We start from the raw sequence: 22,004 nt of genomic DNA on the forward strand, positions 1-22,004 counted from the left end.
TGCACTGTTAAAATATTATCTTCAACCAAAACAAGATTTTTAAGGTTTTTCTTCTTTCCTTTTTTCAAAACACCATTTGTGGCAATGAGAGCAATTAAAAAAAAAAAGAAAGCAAGTAATATTTCGCATTTTGTTGTACTTAATTAAACATTTAAAACATTTTGTGAGACACGGGAAAAAAAAAATAGAGAGAAAAAAAAAAAAAAAACGCCTCTCAGTAGGCCACGTGAGAGGCTACAGTATGCATAGATACAGATTCGCCTTTCTCTTGGTTTTTAAGTCCGACAAGACAACATTTTCCACTGACAGTCACACACTCACACAATACACACTCCCCACTTTTGATTTTTAACATCAGTGGAGTGGAGGAGTGGAGGAAGAGGAGGAGAGAGGGAGCGATGGGTTTTCTACAGCCCGTCCTCCACCCCCCCACATTAGGACCCCCCTCCCCCCAAAAGACAGCATATCGAAAGCAGTGTGTTGAGCTTCTCCAGCTTAAAGCAGTTATTTGGCAGAGAAAAAAAATTTACAGACCTATACATCGTTTTCAGTGCTAGAAGTTGGATTTTCCTTTCCTACAAGGAGTAGTAGTTTTTTTTTTAATTCAACTACAAGGGGGGGAAAACTGGCTTGATTTCCTGAGAACCATTGCTGGTTATTTAGCAGACAAAGAGGAATAGTTCAAATAACCAACGCCATGGCCAAAAACACTGATCCGAATTCCCAGAGTTACAAAGCATCATCTTCATCCTCAGTAAGAGTTTAAATTTTTTGTCGATTTTCTCTGTTTTATAAATTTTTTTTTTTAAGTTTTTTTAAAATAATTTTGAAATTTTTTTGTGTATTTTTTTTTTTATTTTATTCCATCTTCTCTTTAAAATGAAGAATGAACACACGTTCCGCCTCCTAAGTCTTGTAAACAAGAGGTTGCAGTGTGGCACCTCCAAAACATTGAAAGCCTATTCTGAAAGTGCTGTTCCCCCCCTGCCCACCAGAGGGCCAGTGGGAGGGCTTGCTAGATAGGCCCCGCCCCTATATTAGGGTGGGCGGGGCTTGCTAGTCCCAGCTGCGGCTACAGTCCTTTGCACTGCAGAGCTCAACGTTCTTTAGTTTTAAAACAAAATTGGTGCAATACTTTTTAATGTCACTTTTACTATCACCAGATAATCTTCCTAAGTCAGCTTTTATTCTTCTTTAACTATCTGTTGATCTTGAACTCCACGACAACGCAGTAAGGTAGGCGTGCCAAGGCAGAGAGGAGCGCACACATACTCATTCACACACGCAATCACACGCACAAAGTACTTCCACACACGTGCGCGTGCACACGCATACACACATACGGTAAGGACCTCAATGAGTAAACAGCTACACTGGAAAAACTGGCTGCTCCCTCTATATTGCAGATTATATATACTGAGAAAAAACCACATTCAGTGCAAAGTTAAAAAAGCTCATACTCCAACATTGTCAGCAAACAAACGCAAAAAAAAGAAAAAAAAAATTAAACAAAAAGAAAACGTTAAAAATAAAAAGAATTGGAATTCAAATAAACATGATGAATGAAACAAAAAATATATATATAATAATGAGCTCGACTGAAGCTTTTTTCGGTCTGAAAGAGCACTACCTGGAAGCAAATATCCATCCGTTCACATTATAGAATTGGCCTGCATGATTCAAGTATTCCGACTGATATGTTTTTGGGCTAAAACAAAGTGGACATATGTGCAGAGAGAAACGTAACTTGTTTTCCACAGGGGAGACCCCGTTTTGTTGAATATCTTGTAAGTGAGAAAGAGTCCAACTAGTGCCATTGCGTTTATAACTACTTTTTTTTTTTTCATTTTCTTCTGCTGATTATTGATAATTCTCTACTGACGCTTCCCCCCAGCCTGTTTGATTGGCAGGCGGTTCACATGGAGTCCCCACCCCCTGTCAGGTGATCCACCGGGAGGAAGGAGCTGATTGGAGAAGGGCTGCTGATCCTCCCCGCCTCGGTGCCACTGGGGCTCCCCCACAGGCTACTGGAATAGTTGGGCCCGCCCCAGAGGGAGGAGCTGTGGAGATCGCTGCTGTTCCACTGGTTAGGTTCAGGAGCGCGGCTGGGAAAGGGGTGAGACTGATCCATTCTGCTCTGAGAGGAGCCTATGGCCTGCCAGCTGGAGGAGGGAGTGGCCAATGACTGCCCTTGTGCAAAGAAACGGTTGATTTCCTCCTCGCTGGCAAACTCAGCCAGAATAGTAGTGTTCCCCAAAACACACCTACAGAGAGACAACAGGTTAAAGTGTGTGAGTGTGTTGCTCGCACACAAGTACCAAGGTTACTTAGCGAAAGCAGTTTATGCAGGTAGTCATACGACATGTTTACATACACTGTGGTCACCTGGTTACTATAAACGTGTGGTGGAAGATCCTCCTTCCTGATTGTATTGTTTAATCAGGGTGTGTGTGTGTGTGTCTGTGTGTTGGAGGGCTAGTAAGAATTTTAGAAATGATCAGATGTTCAGAGGTGGAAACCATCTTAATTAGACTTTGTTAGACTAGTTTGTGTTCGTCAGAATAATATGTAATAATGTCTTTTATACCTCTGTTCTGCTGTCAGAGATATTTTCTCCTTTTGAAATTAATTTCCTTTTTCTTTTCTACATGTGAACACGTAAAAAGCTGGGTAGAAACCTGGTTGGAAGAATACATGGCAGAGAAACGGGCTTTCTCCATGAGAAATCTAGCAGGGTAAATTTGGTTTAAATAATGCCATACCGTGACAGTCACTGGGTTTCTCATGTTTAAGCAAACTGGTAAAAGGTAACAGTAGCATGGCTACCTACGCTCATGTAAAGGCACTGAATGAATCGCAGCTGCAATAAACAGGGACAGATTGTATAAATTTAAATATCCCATTCATCTGTCTCACCATTAACTATTCACTTCATTACAGCAGGGGCATCTTATCTAATTTAATACAGGACTATAATAAAAAAGGTAAATAGAGCATGTATGTGATGTGTATGAGTGTCTCTGGTGTCCTTACATGTGCAGGCTCTTCTGGGCCTTGGCGGCCTCATCCTTGGAGCTGTAGCATACCACGGCGTTACCGTGCGGCAGGTTGAGGTGGAATGTGATCAGAGGGCCATGCTGCATGCACAGGGTCCTCAGGGTAGAGCCATCAATCTGGGAGAGACACAGCGGGTTAACAAGGACGGTGATATTAAACTGCTGACAATTATCATACACAAAAATCTCCTCTAAGTGTTCAATTTTCTAAACACACTCCATAAACACTTGGAATATAACATATCAATAACAAAAATCACACAGATTAATAATAATGTTACATTCATGTGTGAGTACCTGAGGTGTGAGATTTTTCAGAACAAGCCATTGGGTTCTCCCTGAGCTGCTGCTGTCACCCCAACTGGAACCTGCAAATACACACACATTGTAAAATCATAATCAGCTATGGTTATGTGCAATTCAGATAAAATGCAAGTATACAAAGGTAAAACGACTGGAAAGGTCCAGGTCAGAGGTCCTCAGCCATAAAACTTGAGTGAAATCATGTACGTTGCACAAATGTCACCTTAACACCGCCTCTAACCATGAGAAGTAGAGTATCAAAAACTACAATGTTAAAACAAAGAAATTTTTTTTTTTTTTTTTTTATTCAAGGCAGCATCTAAATAAAACTTGGAAAACAAATCTACTTACAATCAGTAAGAATTTAGTTATTTTTATTTACTGTGCAGAAGTTAAGAGGAATCTGTAAAGGCCGTTGACAACACGTTAAAAATGTGATGCAGTGCATCTCATCTGACTTCCAGCAAAATTCTTCTGGAAAATTTGGAGCACATATTATATATGCATACCAACTTGTATTGTGTTGTTGTTTGTGTTGGCAAATAATTTTTTTTGTGCCTATAAAGTGTCACAAGCTCTCACCAGGTGTGTATCTGGACTCAGAGGAGCCCCACCCCCCCAACCTCAGGGCAGAGGCGTCCCAGCCAGAGGAGGCGGGGCTGGGCTTCTGGCTGGTGAGGCCAGGTGGTGGTCTGGAGGGGGCTGCCACAGACAGCGCCTTGGGAGGGAGGGGGACCTTCCACAGCTCATGAGCTAGGGAGGAGTTGGACACAGAACCGCCGCCGGGAGACCACTTTGACTCACTGGGTCTGGCTGCAAGCGGAGAGGAAAACAAAGTGAAACAGCAATTTTCACAGATCTGCTGACTGTCCTTCTTAAACATCTGCAGCCTGAGTGATGAGGAAGGGGGCAACAAGATGTCTAAGACTGAATTACAAAACAGGAATATATACCTGAAGTGCTTTGTGCTGTACTGGTGAGGGAACCGCTGTGGCTGGAGGCACGAATGGATGACCAGGCACTGTTAGAAGGCATCGTGGTGTTCAGTGATGAGGATGGCCCTGAGAATAACAAAAAGAAGGGTTAGTACTTGTGAGTGCGTTTAGGTTGCGGCTGGAGCAAGGGCATTCTGTCAAAAACTAATCCTTTCAAATATCTTATTAAATCAATTCAGGTTTATTTTTCCTCATGTTTAAATCACAACTATGCAGAACCAATAGTGACATTGTTTTATTTTGTTCAACCAAAAGTCCAAATATCCAGAAATATTAAGTTTACAGTGATAATGACAAACAGTGATGTGTGAAAATAGTCTCATTTGAGAGGCTGGACTCATTCATTATTTAGTATTAATTGAGTATCAAAATAGTCAATCAGCTAATCAATTGATGGACTAATTGTTTAAGTTCTACTATTGATACACACTAATAAGGCTTAAAGACCCCCCAGTAATGATAAAGAGTGGTGCTTCTTTCTCTAAGAAACCATCCTTGGCGGACACTGGCTTACAATTGATAACTGATAATTGCCAGTGACTGCTGTTACCTCATATATTAAAACTGACAGCTGCTGGCTTCAAATTAAACATAGTTTTACACATTGCTCACTGCTGACAAAAAGAAAAAAGGGAAAAAAGGTTTACCAACTTGCCAACTTTACCAAAATGCTAAACTGAACAAGCTTTCGAAATTCAGCCCTAGTTTGTGGTTATGTTTGGACATGTGTGTGACTTACCGTTGTTCCTGTCCCTGAGGTGGTCTGTGTCGCGGACGGTGTTGATGGAGAGGTTGTTGATGACACTGCCGGGGGTCACATAGGGGTCAGTCTCAGGGTCAATGTTGGGGTAACCTTTCCAAGGCTCCCCGGGCCGGAACTCTGCAGACACAGACGGACACAGGGATTAGCAGTTTTCAAAGCAAACATTCCTCTTGTTTTTATGTTTGTGAAAGCAGCTCTACCTGGGGGCCACGTGACAGTGTTTCCATGGGGCGGGGGGGAGTTGGCACGGGGCGGCCAGCCATCACCCACCGAGCCCATTGATTGGCCGGGAGGACTCAGGGGAGATGGGCCAGGAGACAGGAAGTCATAGAAGGGAGAGTCCTCCAGACGCAGCCCAGACGACATAGCACCTGTGGGACAAACACAAATTAGTCATGAGTATTTTTTATAAGCATGCAAGTACACAAAAACAACGTTTCAATGACAACAGTGGAAAGTCTACCAGCCTTTTTCACACAAACATTTGTTTAGAATAAACATTTATGACAAGGAGACAAATTCAACAGCCACAGAAATATTTTTTTTTCCTCAAAATTAATGCATGGCTTATGTTGTATTGAAACATGTTCCATGCTATGATTGAATATAGGAACAACCTCTAACAAATGAGCCAAGCTACAAACTTTTACAGCCAACTTTAAAAACTACAGGTGGTCAGTGTGCAGGAAACTTTTTCTAACTTTCTTTTTGGAAGCTAGAAGTACAAGATCACCTCTCCCAGAACAGAAGATCACTGAACAAATAACTAATGGCACAAAAACCAACAGGTTCAGTTTGATGCTGCAGGATGTAATGTCACAAACATATACAGTTTCTTCTGTACCAGGTTTGCTGTTCTGCTCCAGAGGGTCAGTAGCCCAAAGTTTCTTCAGTCTGGACTGGGGCGGCTCTTTGTAGCTCACAGCTCCGCCACCACTACTACCACCACCAACACCCATGTCCAGGGATACATTCAGGTTAGAGTTCAAGCCTGATAAGAAGGAGGAAACAGGAGAATTTCAATTTTGTCCATCTGAATTTAAATATATGACAAAATTGGACAAAGCAAAAATGGTAATATACATATTTGAATATATAATATATATTTTACCAGAAAATATCCACATAAATGCATTGCCATACAAGTGTGGGGAGATATACTGATTACATTTTGAAAAACATACTTAAAGGGAAGTTGCTGAAGGATCCGAGAGCGGCAGCATCCTTCTGCATCTCAGGGGCATTGTGGGACAAGTAGTTTTCCAGGTACGGTTTGAGAGGTGGGGCCTGTTTCAGCAAAGAGGGGTCCAGATGACGTGGGGGCTGCATCATTGATGGAGACGAACCAATAGGACGTGTCTAAGGACAGGAGGCAGGAGGTTAGAGAAATCAACCAAAGAGTCAACACCATAGAGACACTGTGCCGTTTTGCATCTTAAATTGTGTGTGTTTTGTTGCAGGATCCAGAGAGATTTTAAAACACACACCTGTTCAGTCTGTCGCCCCACAGGCATGGTTCTCTGGCTCTGAGCCTTCTGCTGTTGTTGCTGCTGCTGCTGCTGCTGCTGGAGAAGAAGACGCTGCAGAAAAACAAGAGGATTAAAAAAAAAAAAAAAACTGTAAATAATAGTTGTACTGTTTTTTTTCAAATCATAGAAACAATAATTTCTCACTTATGTTAAAAGGTATTGTGAAATATGGATTTGTAATTCTCTGATACAGTTTTATTGTTGGAAGCTAAAATTCTAAAACTAAATCCTATATTTGGCAGCAGAAAATTTCATTTTCTCCACGCTTGTGTGTACGTGTGTTGAAGTGCATCTCTACCTGTAACTGGTTGATCTGGTTGAGCTGTGACAGCTGGTTGAGCTGGGAGAGTTGGTTGAGCACAGCCACCTGCTGAGGGCCAAACAGGGGGTTCAGACCTCCGTTACCTCCTGGGTACTTCAACAGGGATGGAGGGACCTAAACCCAAATGAAAGTTTGGTTTGAATTTATCCAATGCCAAGTTTTACTTTGAATTTCATGTTTAACACAAATCAAATCTGTAAAATTCATATATAAATAATTACATAAATTGATTGCTTAAGGTCATAAACCATCATGGGTATTTACTAGAGCTTTAGAGATTGCCTCTTCCCACCTAACCCCAAGCACGAGTCAAAGAGTTCTTTCTTTTGCATTACATGACAACATTGAGTAAAGTGGTGTATACTGTGATTATCCATCTCAGGTGAGATTCAGATTCCTGCAAGTTGATTCTCATACTGTTATGAAATTAAAAAACCAGTGGCTGCTTGGAACATAAAAAATGCTCATCATTTGAAAAAGCTGTGGTCTGATTTGGAGATTGATCAACATATGTTGTCTTGAAAACGCTCAGTGTGTCCACATTCGACACACTGAGACATTTAGACTATTACAGAGGCGAGACCAGACTTGTCAAACTTTGTACCATAAAATTTTATGAGCAGTAGATGCAATGATAAGTGGTGTGTTTTGTGGTTTTGTGTGTGCTACCTGAGAGGGCAGGATGGGTGGAGGCACTTGGTTACGAAGGTTGGGTTGGGGGGGGACCTGGGACTGGGGGCCGCCTCGGCCCTGTGCTACGCTGCTGCCACCCAACATAGGGTTTACATTCTGAGAAGAGAGGACACAAAAAACACACACTGTTGTAACAGTCAAATAACCATTAAAAAAATTCATAATGTAATGAAACTGACACAAGAATGGGTGATTTTAAGATCACAGGCTATTAACTCGTTGGTGAGTGCAAAAGTTCCTTATTGTTGGTGTCTTGTTAGAGTCTCAGTAAGAGTATTTGGCAGATTGAAGACACAGGATCCGACTTGAAGACAACACCTTCCTCATTCTTCCACACTCACCTGCCGAGTGGCCCCAGGACTAGAGTGGGCAGGAGATGGCCCCGAGTTGAGACAGCGGATAGGCTGAGCAGAATTGGAAGGGGAAAAGCTCATGCTTTGATTGGAGGAGAGCTCATCAGAAGCTGGACTATCATAAGCAGAGGGGGAAACAGACAGCTGCAGAGGCAAGGCCAGGCGCACAGCAGATGGACGGCAAGCACAGAGGGACAGGAAGCACATCAGCAGCCAAAGAAGTGCAGAGAGGGAAGGAGAAAAGAAGGAAAAGAGTTAATTTTGCAGAAGAATAGAGGGAGGAGCAGGAAGAAAGAGCAAGAAATGTGAGGACAGATGAAAGAAAGGGAGAGACAGTGAACAGTGTTTGAAAGAATGAGAGTGGAAGGAGTAAGACGGGATAAGAAAAAAATAGAAAAAGAAGGTGGCACCAGAGGATGGGAGTAAGAAAGAGAGAAACAAAAGTAAAAGACAAGCAGTGACTAGTGCTAAAGGAAAAGCAGTTAAGCCAAACCAACCCACTGCAGCTTTTTGCAGGACAATGAAAGGGAATGAATCATTGCTGCATGATTAGAAATCACTTGCAAAACCTCCAATTGTTATTATAACTAAACATCTAAATATGCATATTTAATTTTTAATTTTTTTGCTGATAAATGACACAGCCTAATTAATAATTTGCAATGATGAGTTGCTACATCATGCAAACAGCAAGTATTGAATGAAACATCCATTTCAGTAGTCCACACTTCAAATGCAGTGAGCTAAAACGACCACTGTGGGGCACAACAGGGCTGAGGGAGCACTACCCAGCCAGATGTTTGCGCCAGCTTACATGCATGAGACTGTCTCCACATACCTACCTCATGATCGCCGCAATGGTAAAGAGGCTGACCACATCTCAAGTATTTTCTTTACCTCTACCTATTGTACACCCAGGAAAAGGCTGATGTTTCTGCTTACCTTGTCATAGTAAGGGTTGCGATCCATGGCAGACTCCTTGTGGAGCTGGTGTCGAGACCCAGGGTTCTTCCCCATTACTCCATTGAAGTCTCCCATACTGCCCATGTCCATACGCTTGTCCTGCACCATCCCTGCTCCTGTCTTCATGGGGTCGTCAGGAGAGTCTCTCTGCAATGGGAAAGACAGAAAAGAGTAAATATCTTGCATTCATTCTTCAAAGAGAATTATATACTTTCAATACCTAAACCATTAAGAGAATACAGAGACACTGCTGTACAGAATTCAATTTGGATTCATCTATGGCTTTCTGGCTATCTGTCAGTGTAGCTCCTCTGATCATAGAATAATCTGAATTATGGCCATATATAAATTCTTGTTGTTTTATAGTAGTGACCTCAGCCATAGAAAGTGTGTTTTATATATGTCTAAAGCTTCAGGCAGAGAGTTGGCATGTTACAAATATATGCCATAACAAACTATTTTGTGAAAAGATGTTTTTGCCATGTCAACACATTTGTTTTCATGATAATGTTATCAGAAGTTCCATATTCACTACATAATGGGAAATGGTACTTACAGGGAAGTTCATGCCGCTGAACTGGTTGATGAAAGGTTTCATCCAGGGTTCATCCTGTTTGTTGACTGGTTTGTTCATCTGAAACAACAGACAAATAATTTTAGAATCATCTGTCTGGCTGAAACATATGTGCTGCAGTCAATTTAAGGTGGCTAACTTTGACATATAATGTACTTTACCTCAACAGCAGCTCAGCAGGTGTTTAAGAGTTGTGTGTTTTCATGTTTAAAATGAACAAATAGGCAAGGAAAAGGTCAACAAACCTTGTTTCCGCCTTTATGCTTGTAGTTCCAGGTGTTTTGGTCATGGGACCTGTTGTCCTGTTGGCTGTTGCTCCACATGCCAATCTCCACTTCTTCTTCCTGATCCCAGCTATTACCCATGGACACTTCCTCACCACACCATGTCTCCATGGGCTTAGGACCTGGAGCTATAGAAGGGGAAGGGGAGGGAGGAAGAAAGTGAATACCAACGGGTGACTATTTGATTCTAGTGTTCATTTCAGCAGTTCCTACAGGGAAATCCTCTCTCCTGACGCCTTGCACAGAAATCAAGAGTTCATGATCAGTCATGACTGTTTTAACATTAATTTTTTCATGTTCATGTATGCACCCACCCGACTTATGCTGGCTGCCCCATCCAGACCCGGACTCTCTGCTGTCCCTGCTGGGTTCATCCCAACCGGAGCTGCTTTCCATGGGCTTCCCCCAGGCAGAGGTCCCGTTGTCCACTGTAACAGGCGGAGCAGCGGCTGGCTCCCCCCATGATGAGGACTCCTTCTGCTGGGGGTATGGCTCACCCCAACCTGAAGAAAAAGAGACGGAGTCACCCATTAGAGCTACGATATAATTTCTGTGGTTTTGTCTTAAATGAAAATGGCGATAACTATGATATTTAAAAATCAAATATTGATATTGTGTTAAAAATGCACATGATAATATTGTGATGGCAGATGATAGGCCTTGTGGATCTTTTTTTTTTTTTTAATCAGTTCACCTGGCTGCCCTTCACTATCTATTAAGTGTACACAAAATGTACAAAGTTAAAGATGAATTTGACTGATAGCATTATCTTTTTTTTAATTTTTTTTAAGATTTTCCATACATATCGCAATAACATCGTTATATATTGTGTGAATTCCTTTAACCACAATAATCGTGACTTGAAAATCTGATAGACATTAAACTAAAGCTATCAGTATTTGTTAGAAATTATATATATATTTTCAAAATTCTTTTTATTTAGCATAAATAATGTTCTCAGCAGTGAAACAGGATTAAACATACATACAGCCACATTATTTAAGATATGTTTTTTTTGGTAATATATCTCTACCAATAAGGAGCAGCTGAATAAGGCTTTTTTGGCCAGAGGTGAAAGGAGTGTTGGATCATGTGAAGGGTAACATCAATGCCCCCAGTACATACAATCCTTCTTGAAACGCAACTGACTTACCAGCAGAGAAAATATAAATATAATAGCGGTTATGGAGACAGCCCTGCTCATATCCCTGGGGAACCCTGCGTCAACTTGCTTATGTAAGTGTTACTAAAGTGTTACTTTAGCTCTTGTGGGTGTGTAGATGTAGTCCCCAGTTCACTTTCAAATGTGATGCTGTGTGTGTTCAAGTGCGTGCAAGTATGAGTTCAAAAGGCTCTGGTTACAGCTGACCACCCAGACCTGCTACTTTCTCCCTCCACAGGAGGTGTTTGGGGAGATGCCAGGGATACCTCCCGTAAAAATAGGACAGATCATGGGGTGGCCTCAGGGTCCAGTGTCCCTCATGTGACTGAGCATGCTCGCACACAAGCACTTGCACATAACACAAAGAAACATGCACACACAGCCACTTAGACAAACACAGAGGTAGACACAAATACACAAAATGTCACATGCATGTCTTAAGGCAGATTTGCTATACATGCACAAACAGTGGTGCATGTCTATCTAAACAGATACAAAAACACACACACACAATCTGTAACCCTATTCTGCATCTATTGCTCTGTGTCCCTGTCTATGTAGGTGCATCAGCTGATCTAAATACAAAAGGGGAGATGAACAACTCAATATGCGTGTGTGTGTGTGTGTGTGTGTGTGTATGCATGTGCATGAATGTGTTGTGATTTTAATTGCTCATATGGACATCTAATAGCAGGTTGAAAAATATATTATTTCTAAAATCATAATCAGCATTTTCAACAAGTTTTCAATTTTGCTTTTGAAATTAATTGAATGGTTTTATTTCTGTATCTCTGAACACTCACTCAAATAATTTTCTCTAAATGCATCATTTAGCTGTTTAGCTTTTGTACTTTTGTTTCAAAACAAATAAAACCCACATTTACTGAAATGAATCACAATCCACAAATTCATTATTTTCTCTCAGTACAGTAGCTGACTAGCTCACCCCACCCTTCCTCGCCACTTCCACTTAGCTGCTCCAGTTAGCTTGCTAGACCAGCAACCCTGAATAACCCTAACAGCCCCTCCCCTTCTCAACCCACTTCTAAAGAATAGCTGCCTTACTTGTTTTAGTTTCCCATCTTACATTGGAACCGTTCCTATAACTAAGTCACCAGACCTCCTCCTTTACTGCCTCTCTCTCTCTCTCTTTCTCTCTCTCTCAAACCCAACAAAAGCCTGTGTCTCTACAGCGAACAGAATTGGCGGGTGAGAGAGAAAGGGAGGAGAAAAAAGGCGAATGAGAGAAGAGAAAAATCGATGCTCTTAGCATTCCAAAGGGATGACTCAACCTGCGTTACAAAAAGCCCTCAGCACAGACAACACTGTAGGGAGATGGGAGAGAACGGGTGCACATGTTTGTTTCCTCTTTATGCTTCTGTGCAAATTGTGTATGCCTTTTTATACATCTGTGAGTGTGTGTGCATCCACGCTTCTTGTGTTTGTACTGTCACAATCAAAATCCTTTCATGAACATATTTCACCTAAAAAAAAAAAAAAAAAAAAAAAAAAAAAAAAAAAAAAAAGTTTGTGGGTGGGACTTGCACCTTTTTTATCCATTCTTAAGGCTTACAGACTGCACCAGAAGGCCTGCACTTACATGCTCGTACCTTTTTAGAAACAGACTCATGTCCTTGCACTTTCTATGCCAGTATCAAACTAGAAGAAGTAAAACGTTACTCTGTGAGCTAAGGCACCTACATTCACCACATGCTGTAAGAACTATGTATTTGAACTATGCAAACTAGAAAAAGAAAAAAAGAAAAAAAAAAAGAAATTCATTAAAACACTGTCATTCAGGAATGTTGAGATGAAAGTATCCCTGCAGGCCAAACAATTTAAGATCTGTTGTAACCTAGCCGATCACATCTACATGGTCCTAAAATATAAAACGAACCAGTGAGAAATGGCAGTGTAGGAATCCTAATTTTTCAAATTTTTGTTAGAGGTGGGCTGTTTGACTTTGGTAACGTATTTCATTGAGCAAATTGATAATTATAAGTAAGTGTATAAATACAAACACGAGGATAAGTACATGCCTGAATCGTGTGCATGCATACATATCCCAACTTACCAGAACTGCAGCTTTTTTCCTGTGCAACAGGCTGCATGGGCTGAGGAGGATGCATTGAGCTGTGTGCTGGGTGGGACTGGTGCTGAGAGGACATACCCATGTTCTCCTGTTCTGATTGGCTAGTCCTGTTCCACATGTTGACAGATCCACCACTGTATTTGCCTAGAAAGAAAGGTTTAATTAAATGTTTTGTCATCTGCTAAAAATGACTGCCGTCAGCTGAAAAGGAGAAGCCTGGAATTACATCTAATCTTGTTTCTGGCCTTGCACAGCTCTCCTCCAGACAAAAAACACCACAGAAAAAAATGGATTAAGTGTTTACCAGGGTCTCCCCAAGCTGCAGTGCCATCATCGATCTCCATCCTCCGCCGTATGGACTCTGGAGAAGGCTCTTCCCACCCAGTTGCCACTTCTTCCTTCTGACCTACTGTGGGCATCGGGCCTCCCAGCCAGCCTAATGGAAGAATAAATAAATGTCCAACAGTGAGTCATCAGTTTTATGTCCTCCCACTTAAATGTCTTGCTATAGAGAGCAAATACTTTTGTTAAGAGCCAAAATTCAGTTTTGATGCCTTGTAGTCACTGTAAGAAGATATAGGCAGCAACTAAGTCAAACTTGCGAATAAACAAAAAATAAATCTTGTTTGAGACCTTGATTGTGATGGGGTGAATAGTCCTAATAACTACCTGTGGGCTTGTTAGAGCCTTGATTGCCTCTGGACATGTTGGATTCAGGACCTTTACCCCACTCGTTGGAGGGCTTGGGATTCGGCTCACCCCAGTTCTGGGCTCCATGGTTGTTCTTCACTGGCTCACCCCAGCCCTGGCTGTTACTCTGAGAACTGGGTTTGTGGACTGAGTCGCCCCAGTTGGAGCCTGGGTTTGGCGTGCTCTGGTCTGGAGTATTTGATCCTCCACTCCCTACCCACGTGTTGCTGCTGCTGGTGTTGGTTCGGCTAGGCTCGCTCCAACATCCAGAACCAGACCGGTCACTGTCGCTGTCCCAGCCCACTGAGCCTGCATTTTTTTGGGGCTCCCCCCAGTGGTTGTTGGCTCCTCCTCTGGTACCATCACCACTGCTACCCCAGCCTTCACTTGCATTTCCACTACTGGAACCCCAGCCCTGCTGCGGTTTGGGTGCATTAGTCCAAGTATTGGACCTATATTAAAAAAAATGAAGGTGATCAGTAAAATGGACAGCAGACAATACTGACTGTAAAATCCAGAGAAATGATAACAAGATATCACTTAGTGCCAAAAAACACAGAACACATTATTTACCTGTCATCTTTGTTGAAGTTGTTGCTCCAGGTGTTACTATTGGTGTTGCTACCCTTGTAGCTGGATCCATCATCCCAGCCACTCTGCCCACCTCCTCCACTTGCTGGGACTTTGCTGTCCCACCCAGAGGTTTGTCTCTGCTCTCCCCAGCCAGACCCTCCTGTATCCGTGCCTGAGCTGCCGGGCCTACCTCCCCAGCCTGCAAGTAAATAAAAGGGAGATCAATTTCTTGCTTTTGTGTTCTATTGCAAAAGCAATTCCTGCTTTTGCAATAGCAATAAATAATTTTATAATTTTTTTAATATTTTTATTTATTTCACTACAATGTATTCACACAAAAGCTTCATACACGTTGTGCCTCTACCTCCAGAGGACTGGGAGGGAGCTGCCGGTGTTGCTGTGCCCCAGCTGGAGCCTCCACTGCTGTGCTTTCTCTCATCTCCTCTGGGACCCTGGGGCTGATTGTTAGGAGAATTGACATCCCAGGCGGTGTTCTGCCGAATGGGTGTCTGACCCCACCCAGTGTTGGACAGAACTCTTGGGTCCACATCGGCCCGGGTCAGAGCTGTTATTATTGTTGCAGAATGGGTACCTTTTCTGCGGTTTCCCCCTTTTGACTGGCTGCTGTCTCTGTCTGAGCTAGATCGGCCTCCGGAGCTCTCTCCGCTTCCTTCACTTCCTCCAGAGCGACCCCAGCCTCCAGTGACACTCCCCAAGCCATGACTTCCACCCCCTCCCCCTCCACCTCCCATGCCCATGGCGTCATCCTCCAGGCTCTTCCAGCCATTGTTGGCAGAGCTTCCTTTCTGAATTCCAGCATCTGAATGGTTGTTACCAGGAGCTGCTGATCCCCATTCTCCATTTGACATCTTGTTATTTGATGTGGAAGAAGATGATGAGGAAGAGGAAGAAGATGACGCGCTGCTCCCCCAGGGACGAGGTATCCCCGCTGGAGGGCCCATCGTAGTTTGGTTCCCATTTCCAGGTGTTTGGCCTGCAGAGCCTGGGATTTGATTTGAGCCAACACCCCAGGACAAGTTGCTCTGAGGCTGGTTTGGGTTATTAGTGGGCCCCTGGTCCCAGCGTGGGGCCCCAGTGTTATTGTGGTTATTATTACTCTTGTAAGCAGCAGTAGAGGAGATTTGGGGGTTCCCAGCCTGCATTAAGGCAGGGTTTTGGGGGTTCACAGTGTCTGCATTTGGGGGGCCCTTGTCTCCAGGGTAGGTAGTTGCGCCCCAAGGCGTACCGAAAGCCCCAGGACCCCCCAGCTCTCCTTGGGGGTTCTGGGGGGCTGATGAAGGGTTTCCATTGGCCAGCGGACCCCCATTCCCTCCTCCAATGGAGCCCCAGGAACAATCCCCACTGAGTTGGGGTGAGGCGGTAGAGTTTGGTGGACTAGAGGTCATTGTGGCGTTAGTAGTAGTAGTAGTAGTATTCATCATAATAGTGTTATTTGGTCCATTGGATTCAGTGTTAAGGTTGGTAGGCTGCAGGCCACCATTTCCACTGTTGCTGCTTCCTAACACCTTGCTGCTTGCTGTACCATTATTCACCTCAGTGTCTTCCATCATACTGCTGTTGTCTGGAGCTGCCATGCCACCCCAGCCCAGCAAGGGGCCCTGTTGGGGAGCTATACCCAGTTTGGAACTCATCCCCTGAGCCTGTGGAGGCCGCTGGCCCTGGGTCACTGGGCTTGGGGTTGGATTCTGTGGCCAGGCACCGTGGTTGGCATTTGGGTTTAAAGAGTTTGGGTTTAACCCTCCATTGATGCAAGGGGTGCTTCCGCCCGTGGTGATCATGTTGCTGCCTGTCTGGCTGCCCCATACGCCACTGTTATTGACGAGCTTGATGTTGTGGTTACCCATGTTATTGCTGCCAATACTGCTGGACCCAGCCACAGAGTAGTGGGAGGATCCGGTGATGTTATTATTTCCATTATTTGCACCGCTGATGGTTCCCATCCCTCCACCAATAACCTGACGACTGTTGCCGTTGCTGTCTCCATTCACTGAAACGCCGACCATCATGGCAGAAGTCACCAAAGAGGAAGAGGGTGAAGAAGTCGTAGAAGACACAGAGGAAGAAGCATTTGCTGACATCATCATCACTGTTGTCACAGCAACAGCGGCAAGGTTTTTCTCTGAGCCGATCGAGGAGCTAGAGTCTGCGTCCATGCATTCTGATGCCAGCTCAGGGTCTGATCCTGACCCACAGCCAGAAGAGGAAGAAGACGAGGAGCAAGAGAATGAGGAGGAGGAGGGAGGCCAGACGGAAGAGTTGGTTGAAGAAGGGTTGTTGGGTTTGTCGGTGCTTGCGTCCACTAGGACTTTCCCCCAGTTGCTGTTGCTGTCACTGCTGCAGGGAGAGCCAGAGGACCAAGGGGATGGCTCATACTGTGAGTCCAAGCCAGGATGCTCCAGACCTGGAGAGAGAAAAGGGTAGACAAGGCAGATCACAGTTAGATAGAAGATTAAAAAAAAAAATATTCCCATTTTCAAAAACAAAAGCCAAGTACATTTACTCAAGCATTCAGGAAAGGTGTTAATTTACGCTTGGGGTACTATATTAAAATAACAGATGTGGTTTTAATTCCCTCATTCACAGTCGCCTTTCTAATTTTCTATTCCCTCCAACCTTCAGCTGCCCAACTGTTCTGAATGTGATCGGCGCCAGGCCTGAGCCTGGACACAGCTGCCACCATTTTGTCACCGCAGCAGGACCCAAAAGCATGCCAAAGCTATAAACTAGGATTCAGGGAGGTGGAGGACGACCAGCAGCAGGAGATGAGAGATGCGGGGCATAGGGGAGGTGGCAATTGAGTGTGAAAAGAGGGAGGGAGGATGGAGAAAGGGAGGGGAGGAGGTGGCAACTGAAAAAAAACTGACTTGGTTTAAACCTTAATATTTTTTTCCCAAATTTAAGACTGTCCAAGATCATCTGCATTTAGACTTGGTATATCTCCAAAATTAGACTTCAGAGACCAGTTGGGATACAATTTTGCTTTCATGGCAATTATGCACACATTCAATTGGTCACAATGGTGCAAGTGCCTAGATTTTTAATGCTACAAAAACTCTCTCTGTTCTCTGATAGTCTTATTAATCAGCATTTACCAACAGTCTTTGTCAGTGAAACAGTATTGTTGTAGTGGTAGCTCCCATTCATTTGCAGGGGGAATGCAATGTGAATGAATTATGGGACTGTTGATAACTTACAGTGAAAGTGTTTTAATGTGCAGGCAGTGTAGCAGTCACTGAAGCAGGCCTTCATTATGAAAGAACCTCTTAAGATGAAGGTTATCTTATTTTACCAACAGTTGACAAGATTATGGTCCAAATAGATATTTTTCTTTTGACAGTTTCGTGTGTGAGGAGGTTTGTGATTTGATACATTGCAAGGACAAAAAGGATTTTCAGACAAAATATGAAACGACATCTCAAAAACGTTGAATGAATTTCTACCTTATGAATAAACTATGAACTTTGAAAAAACACAATGAAGGCACACATCAAAAGCATCAACTGAGACAGGTTACATCAGCTGAGCAGTGTTTTATTAATTGAATACCAACTTCTTTTTGACAGTTCATTCTTAGTCTCTTGACCAATTGGCTGCCCACCTCTCTCACTTTCAAAGCCTCTTTCACATAAAATGGTTGCCAGCCATGTGTGCTGCTTATCGTGTTTGCTTGCCAAGTCTCCTCTTGCTGTCTTTCACACCCACTGTCTCACTCATTCATCTCTCTGTCTGTACTTCTGATTTGCCATGAATAAAATGCATCATCAGTCAAGGTCAGGTCAGACTGCTTCTACCCCTTCTGACAATCACAGAGCAGACAGTCAAGGGAAGACATTGGAAGATCGGAGGGGAGAATGAAAGGCAGTAGAAAAGAGGAAGAAAGAAGCCATGTGTAGTCACCTGTTTGATTAGGGGAGTGGCTGACGGAATCCCGAATGGGAGCCATGCCTGGAAACAGAGAGAGAGGAAAGACTGTCAAACAGACTTAGAGGGAGTTAGAGATAGAGACAGAAAACAAACAGAGTGGGGAGATGTTAGATGCAGTGAAGGCAGATAGATCATTCACTGAGAATCAAGCAAACAGAGAAGAACACAAGCGTTAAAGTCAGAGGGGAGAAGGAATTGCAGGTAGAGTATTAGTGGACAGACATTGCTGGAATCTGAACCTAAGATAATAGTTACAGTTGGTTATCCAGGTTATAACATAAAGCATAAACTGTACCATTCAAATGTGTGTTAACTAACGGTCTCAGCAAATCAGCAATAAGTTGTTGCATGTGCATGACGACACAACACTAACAAAACTGTAAATATTTCTATAATACACAATATTTTTATTTTGCTTGATATTACAGCTCATATGAATTTAGAGCAAACCAACGCATTTGAAAATATTTCAAAATAAACAAATTCAATGTGCCTTAAAAGAACTTCAGCATTTTTTAATATGCACCTTAGTTCAAAGGCCACAAATCTGGTTCATTACAAGATAGACAGCTACTTTATTCCTGCTATTTAGGAAAGCGGAAACTCATCAAGAGCTGTGAGCAAGAGCATATCCACATTTTAACATTTAGTGCCATTTAAATGTAATTGTCTGAGTGTTTCTTTGTCTATCCAAGAATGTGAACATTGGCAGACAGTGTGCTTGTGTAAGCAAGTGTCCTTGACTGCAATTGAAGATGCAGACGGATCCAAGTGAATGTAATGCTCTGCTGTTAGCTGGTGCTCTTTTCTGTCTTTTCAGAATTTACCTGTGACTGCGGCTTGTGGCTGCGGCTCCTGGCTGGGCAGGAGGGCGTCCTCGGGTTGAGTGGAGAACAGGAGACCTCTGGTTCCCAGGTCGACAAAGGGGAGGTCAAAGGTCAAAGCTCAGAGGACACAGCCTCAAGGGTCTGAGGTGAAGAGGCGGGACTTGTCAGAGCGGGCAGCAGGCTGATCAGGCCCCCTTGGCATCGCTGAGGACTGTATGTCTGTGTTTGTCTGTGTATGTGGGTGTGTAGGTATATGTGTGGGAAGGGGGAAAGGGGGGATGTGGTTTAGATTTAGGACTCTGCCTTGACTTGGTATTTTCTGGCACTGCGGAGAAAAACAGGAAAGGACAAAAGAGGATAACAAGAAGGTTAGTTTAATGCACTGCATGCCCAATATCAACAACTTTACAATATCGATCAGTTTGTAAACCACTCAGTCACAACCTCACCATCAACACCGGTTTTCAATCATATATTTCACACGCATGCCTTTATGCATCAGTCCACAGGGTCTCAGAGGAGCAGATGAATCAATAAAAACACCATTTCTTTTGTATAATTCTAATGTAGACCTTCTAAAACTAGAAGAGTGTATTGGACATGATCAGACCCTGTCATACAGGAAGTAGTGATGTTTACTTTCTTTTATTTGTGTTAAAGCGACAGTGGGAGGGTTGGCCTTGTCTAGCCACTATGAAATTAGTCAAGGCTAAAGTAATCTTGGTTACATTTTTTAAAACCCTGTGATAGAGCAGTGATGGCCACAAGGAGGTTTGCTGTGCAAATGGTTTTGCCACAGACCAAAATGCTTCTTGAACTACTGAAAACAAGAAAATTATTGAGCTTTTCTTTGGCTTGTTTGATGTTGTCTCCACTGTCAACAATCCCTACCAGCATCACGCCACACAAGCAGATCACTATTCTTATGGTCTACACGTGGCAACCCCTTAGCCATCATATCCCTGATGCATAGTTACACGCATAGTTAAATTTCAGAGAAGGTGCGGGTCAGTTCTGGCAAAGCCAACAGCACATCCATGAAAGCTACATGTGCTGGCACTGAAGCCAAAGTCAGAGTTGCCAGTAGTGGCACCTCCAATGTGCAATTGTAAATGTTAGGACATGAATGAGGGGTCTGTGTTTTCTGATTTAGTGCCACTGCTGTACGAACACAGCCTTATCCCTTCCTATTGTAACCTTTTCACTTTCTTTCTCCTGTTGAAGGAGACCAATTATTCCCATCTGTCCTCAGCCCTGCTTATGGTACATTTTGAATATTACACAAGTATGTGAGTCAACTAAGTTAGTCAAAAGTAACATGAAGAAGGAGGGAAAGTGACCGCCCCTATACCTTCTCCTCTTGAGTGGGAATGAATGTGTACAAGTTGGACTAGATTAGGGTTATACAACAGGCTTAAAGCTGGCAGCACTGCCCTAGGACGCCATGGCAAGCAAAACCTCTTATCCTAGAGCAGAGAAGTAGTAAGGTGACAAAGACAACAAGAGACAGGGAGGTAAAGACAATAAAAACTGAAAGAGGACAATGGCATGAATCAACCGAGGGGAGAGGGACACAGACATCCTTCAGTGAAAGTGGACCACTGTATTTGACAGCAAGAAGACAAGTGTGTGTACGTGTCTCCTGACCTTTCCTCTGAGCAGGTTAGCAAGTGTGTTAGCTCTCTGTGCCTGCTGCAGCAGTACACAGGTCTATTTATAAACCTTCAGTTCAAATAGCAACCACTCTGTTCACTAGCCAACATGATAAGAGGCCAAACAAACCCATGTGTGGACAATGAACAAGTGTGCAGATGCAATGAGGCATAAATGTGTTACAACTTTGGAAAATTTTGAGCAAATTTTAATGATTCTTTTGTGCAATGCTAACTGCTTATCGTAGTCAGAATAACCTCATTCCACTGAAACAAAATGCAATCCAACTATTGCAACTGATAGTAGGGAAGAAGTTTCTTTCAGAAACACAGCTTCCAGTGCTATAAAAGCCTAAATAGTAACCAAACACACTTTACTGAGGCCGAACGCCACCTTTGTTAACTCACAGCTCACTAGCTAAACTGGGCACACAGCCAGCACCTAAACATAAAGCCTGCCAGAAGCTGCTTAGCCACCTTCTGGAACCAATCAAAAGACAGACAGGACAATGATATTATCGTTACAAAAAAGTAGCCTAAAAGTATTTTAAAGAAGGTGCATTATCCAAAAGAAAAAAAAAAAGGAGCAAGTAACGCAGCAATTTAAGAGCGTGGACTGTGGAATTGACCTGCTCTGGCAGCCACTGTGTTAAAAGGGCAAACCCCTTCCAGCAAACTGAGCTGTTTACTTCCATGAATCTTGACTCAACCTTCCTACATGGAAAGACCTCTGTCAACCCCAAAGCATCCAATTCAAAGTGCCTACGCAGGGATAACCATTTATCCTTATAAGGCAGTGCACATCTAAATAATGTAGAAAGATATTTAAGACTTTAGTTAAGGTTGTTCTCATCATGTACTTAGCCGCTGTTGGTAGGTTTTCAATAATTTTGAGGAAAGTAATGATTTTTCTGACCAGTATTGCAATTTAAAGTGAAAATTTTTTTTCTTAAATAAATTAAACTTGCAGCCTATATTTGTTGCCTGTGTAGTATTGAGTATATACATTTACTAGAGCTGAAACAAAAAATTAATCAGCTATTTTGATAATAAATCAATAGTTTAAGGTTCAGTTTTTTCCAGATAAAAAGTGACCTTGGCTTTAAAAACTTGCGAAGGCCATATTTCACTATTTTCTGACATTTTATAGGCACAAAGATTTTCAAAATTATTTAAGAAAATAATAAATCAGCAGATTAATTCATAATGAAAATAATCGTCAATTGCA

At 42.8% G+C, this 22,004-nt stretch overlaps 1 protein-coding gene across 5 annotated transcripts in view; it reads right to left on the reverse strand.

Annotated features, from left to right (window-relative positions):
• Positions 1-1,203: 1,203 nt before the first annotated feature.
• Positions 1,204-22,004, reverse strand: part of LOC111647512 (trinucleotide repeat containing adaptor 6A) — a 32,742-nt gene continuing 11,941 nt past the window's right edge. For 2 of the 5 annotated variants that reach the window (XM_023397125.2, XM_023397124.2), the window contains 23 exons: positions 19,125-19,449; positions 18,271-18,318; positions 14,702-16,774; positions 14,353-14,551; positions 13,759-14,231; positions 13,394-13,525; positions 13,072-13,233; positions 10,150-10,338; positions 9,797-9,963; positions 9,534-9,611; positions 8,957-9,124; positions 7,638-7,757; positions 6,945-7,082; positions 6,605-6,697; positions 6,302-6,476; positions 5,962-6,108; positions 5,318-5,488; positions 5,094-5,234; positions 4,313-4,420; positions 3,942-4,172; positions 3,354-3,424; positions 3,034-3,173; positions 1,204-2,264 (listed from right to left, as the gene is read on the reverse strand). In XM_023397125.2, coding sequence (XP_023252893.1) covers positions 1,916-2,264; positions 3,034-3,173; positions 3,354-3,424; positions 3,942-4,172; positions 4,313-4,420; positions 5,094-5,234; positions 5,318-5,488; positions 5,962-6,108; positions 6,302-6,476; positions 6,605-6,697; positions 6,945-7,082; positions 7,638-7,757; positions 8,957-9,124; positions 9,534-9,611; positions 9,797-9,963; positions 10,150-10,338; positions 13,072-13,233; positions 13,394-13,525; positions 13,759-14,231; positions 14,353-14,551; positions 14,702-16,774; positions 18,271-18,316 — 5,571 coding nt within the window. In that variant the 5' untranslated portion in view covers positions 18,317-18,318; positions 19,125-19,449 and the 3' untranslated portion in view covers positions 1,204-1,915. Of the gene's footprint in view, positions 2,265-3,033; positions 3,174-3,353; positions 3,425-3,941; positions 4,173-4,312; positions 4,421-5,093; positions 5,235-5,317; positions 5,489-5,961; positions 6,109-6,301; positions 6,477-6,604; positions 6,698-6,944; positions 7,083-7,637; positions 7,758-8,002; positions 8,159-8,956; positions 9,125-9,533; positions 9,612-9,796; positions 9,964-10,149; positions 10,339-13,071; positions 13,234-13,393; positions 13,526-13,758; positions 14,232-14,352; positions 14,552-14,701; positions 16,775-18,270; positions 18,319-19,124; positions 19,450-22,004 lie in introns of all 5 variants that reach the window. The other 3 variants (XM_087171403.1, XM_023397126.2, XM_087171402.1) reach the window with 3 other exon arrangements.

Source organism: Seriola lalandi, unplaced genomic scaffold (assembly GCF_002814215.2).
Source record: "Seriola lalandi dorsalis isolate HSWRI2012SDOR001 ecotype SW California unplaced genomic scaffold, Sedor1 jcf7180002054997, whole genome shotgun sequence".
NCBI classification, from domain to species: domain Eukaryota; kingdom Metazoa; phylum Chordata; class Actinopteri; order Carangiformes; family Carangidae; genus Seriola; species Seriola lalandi.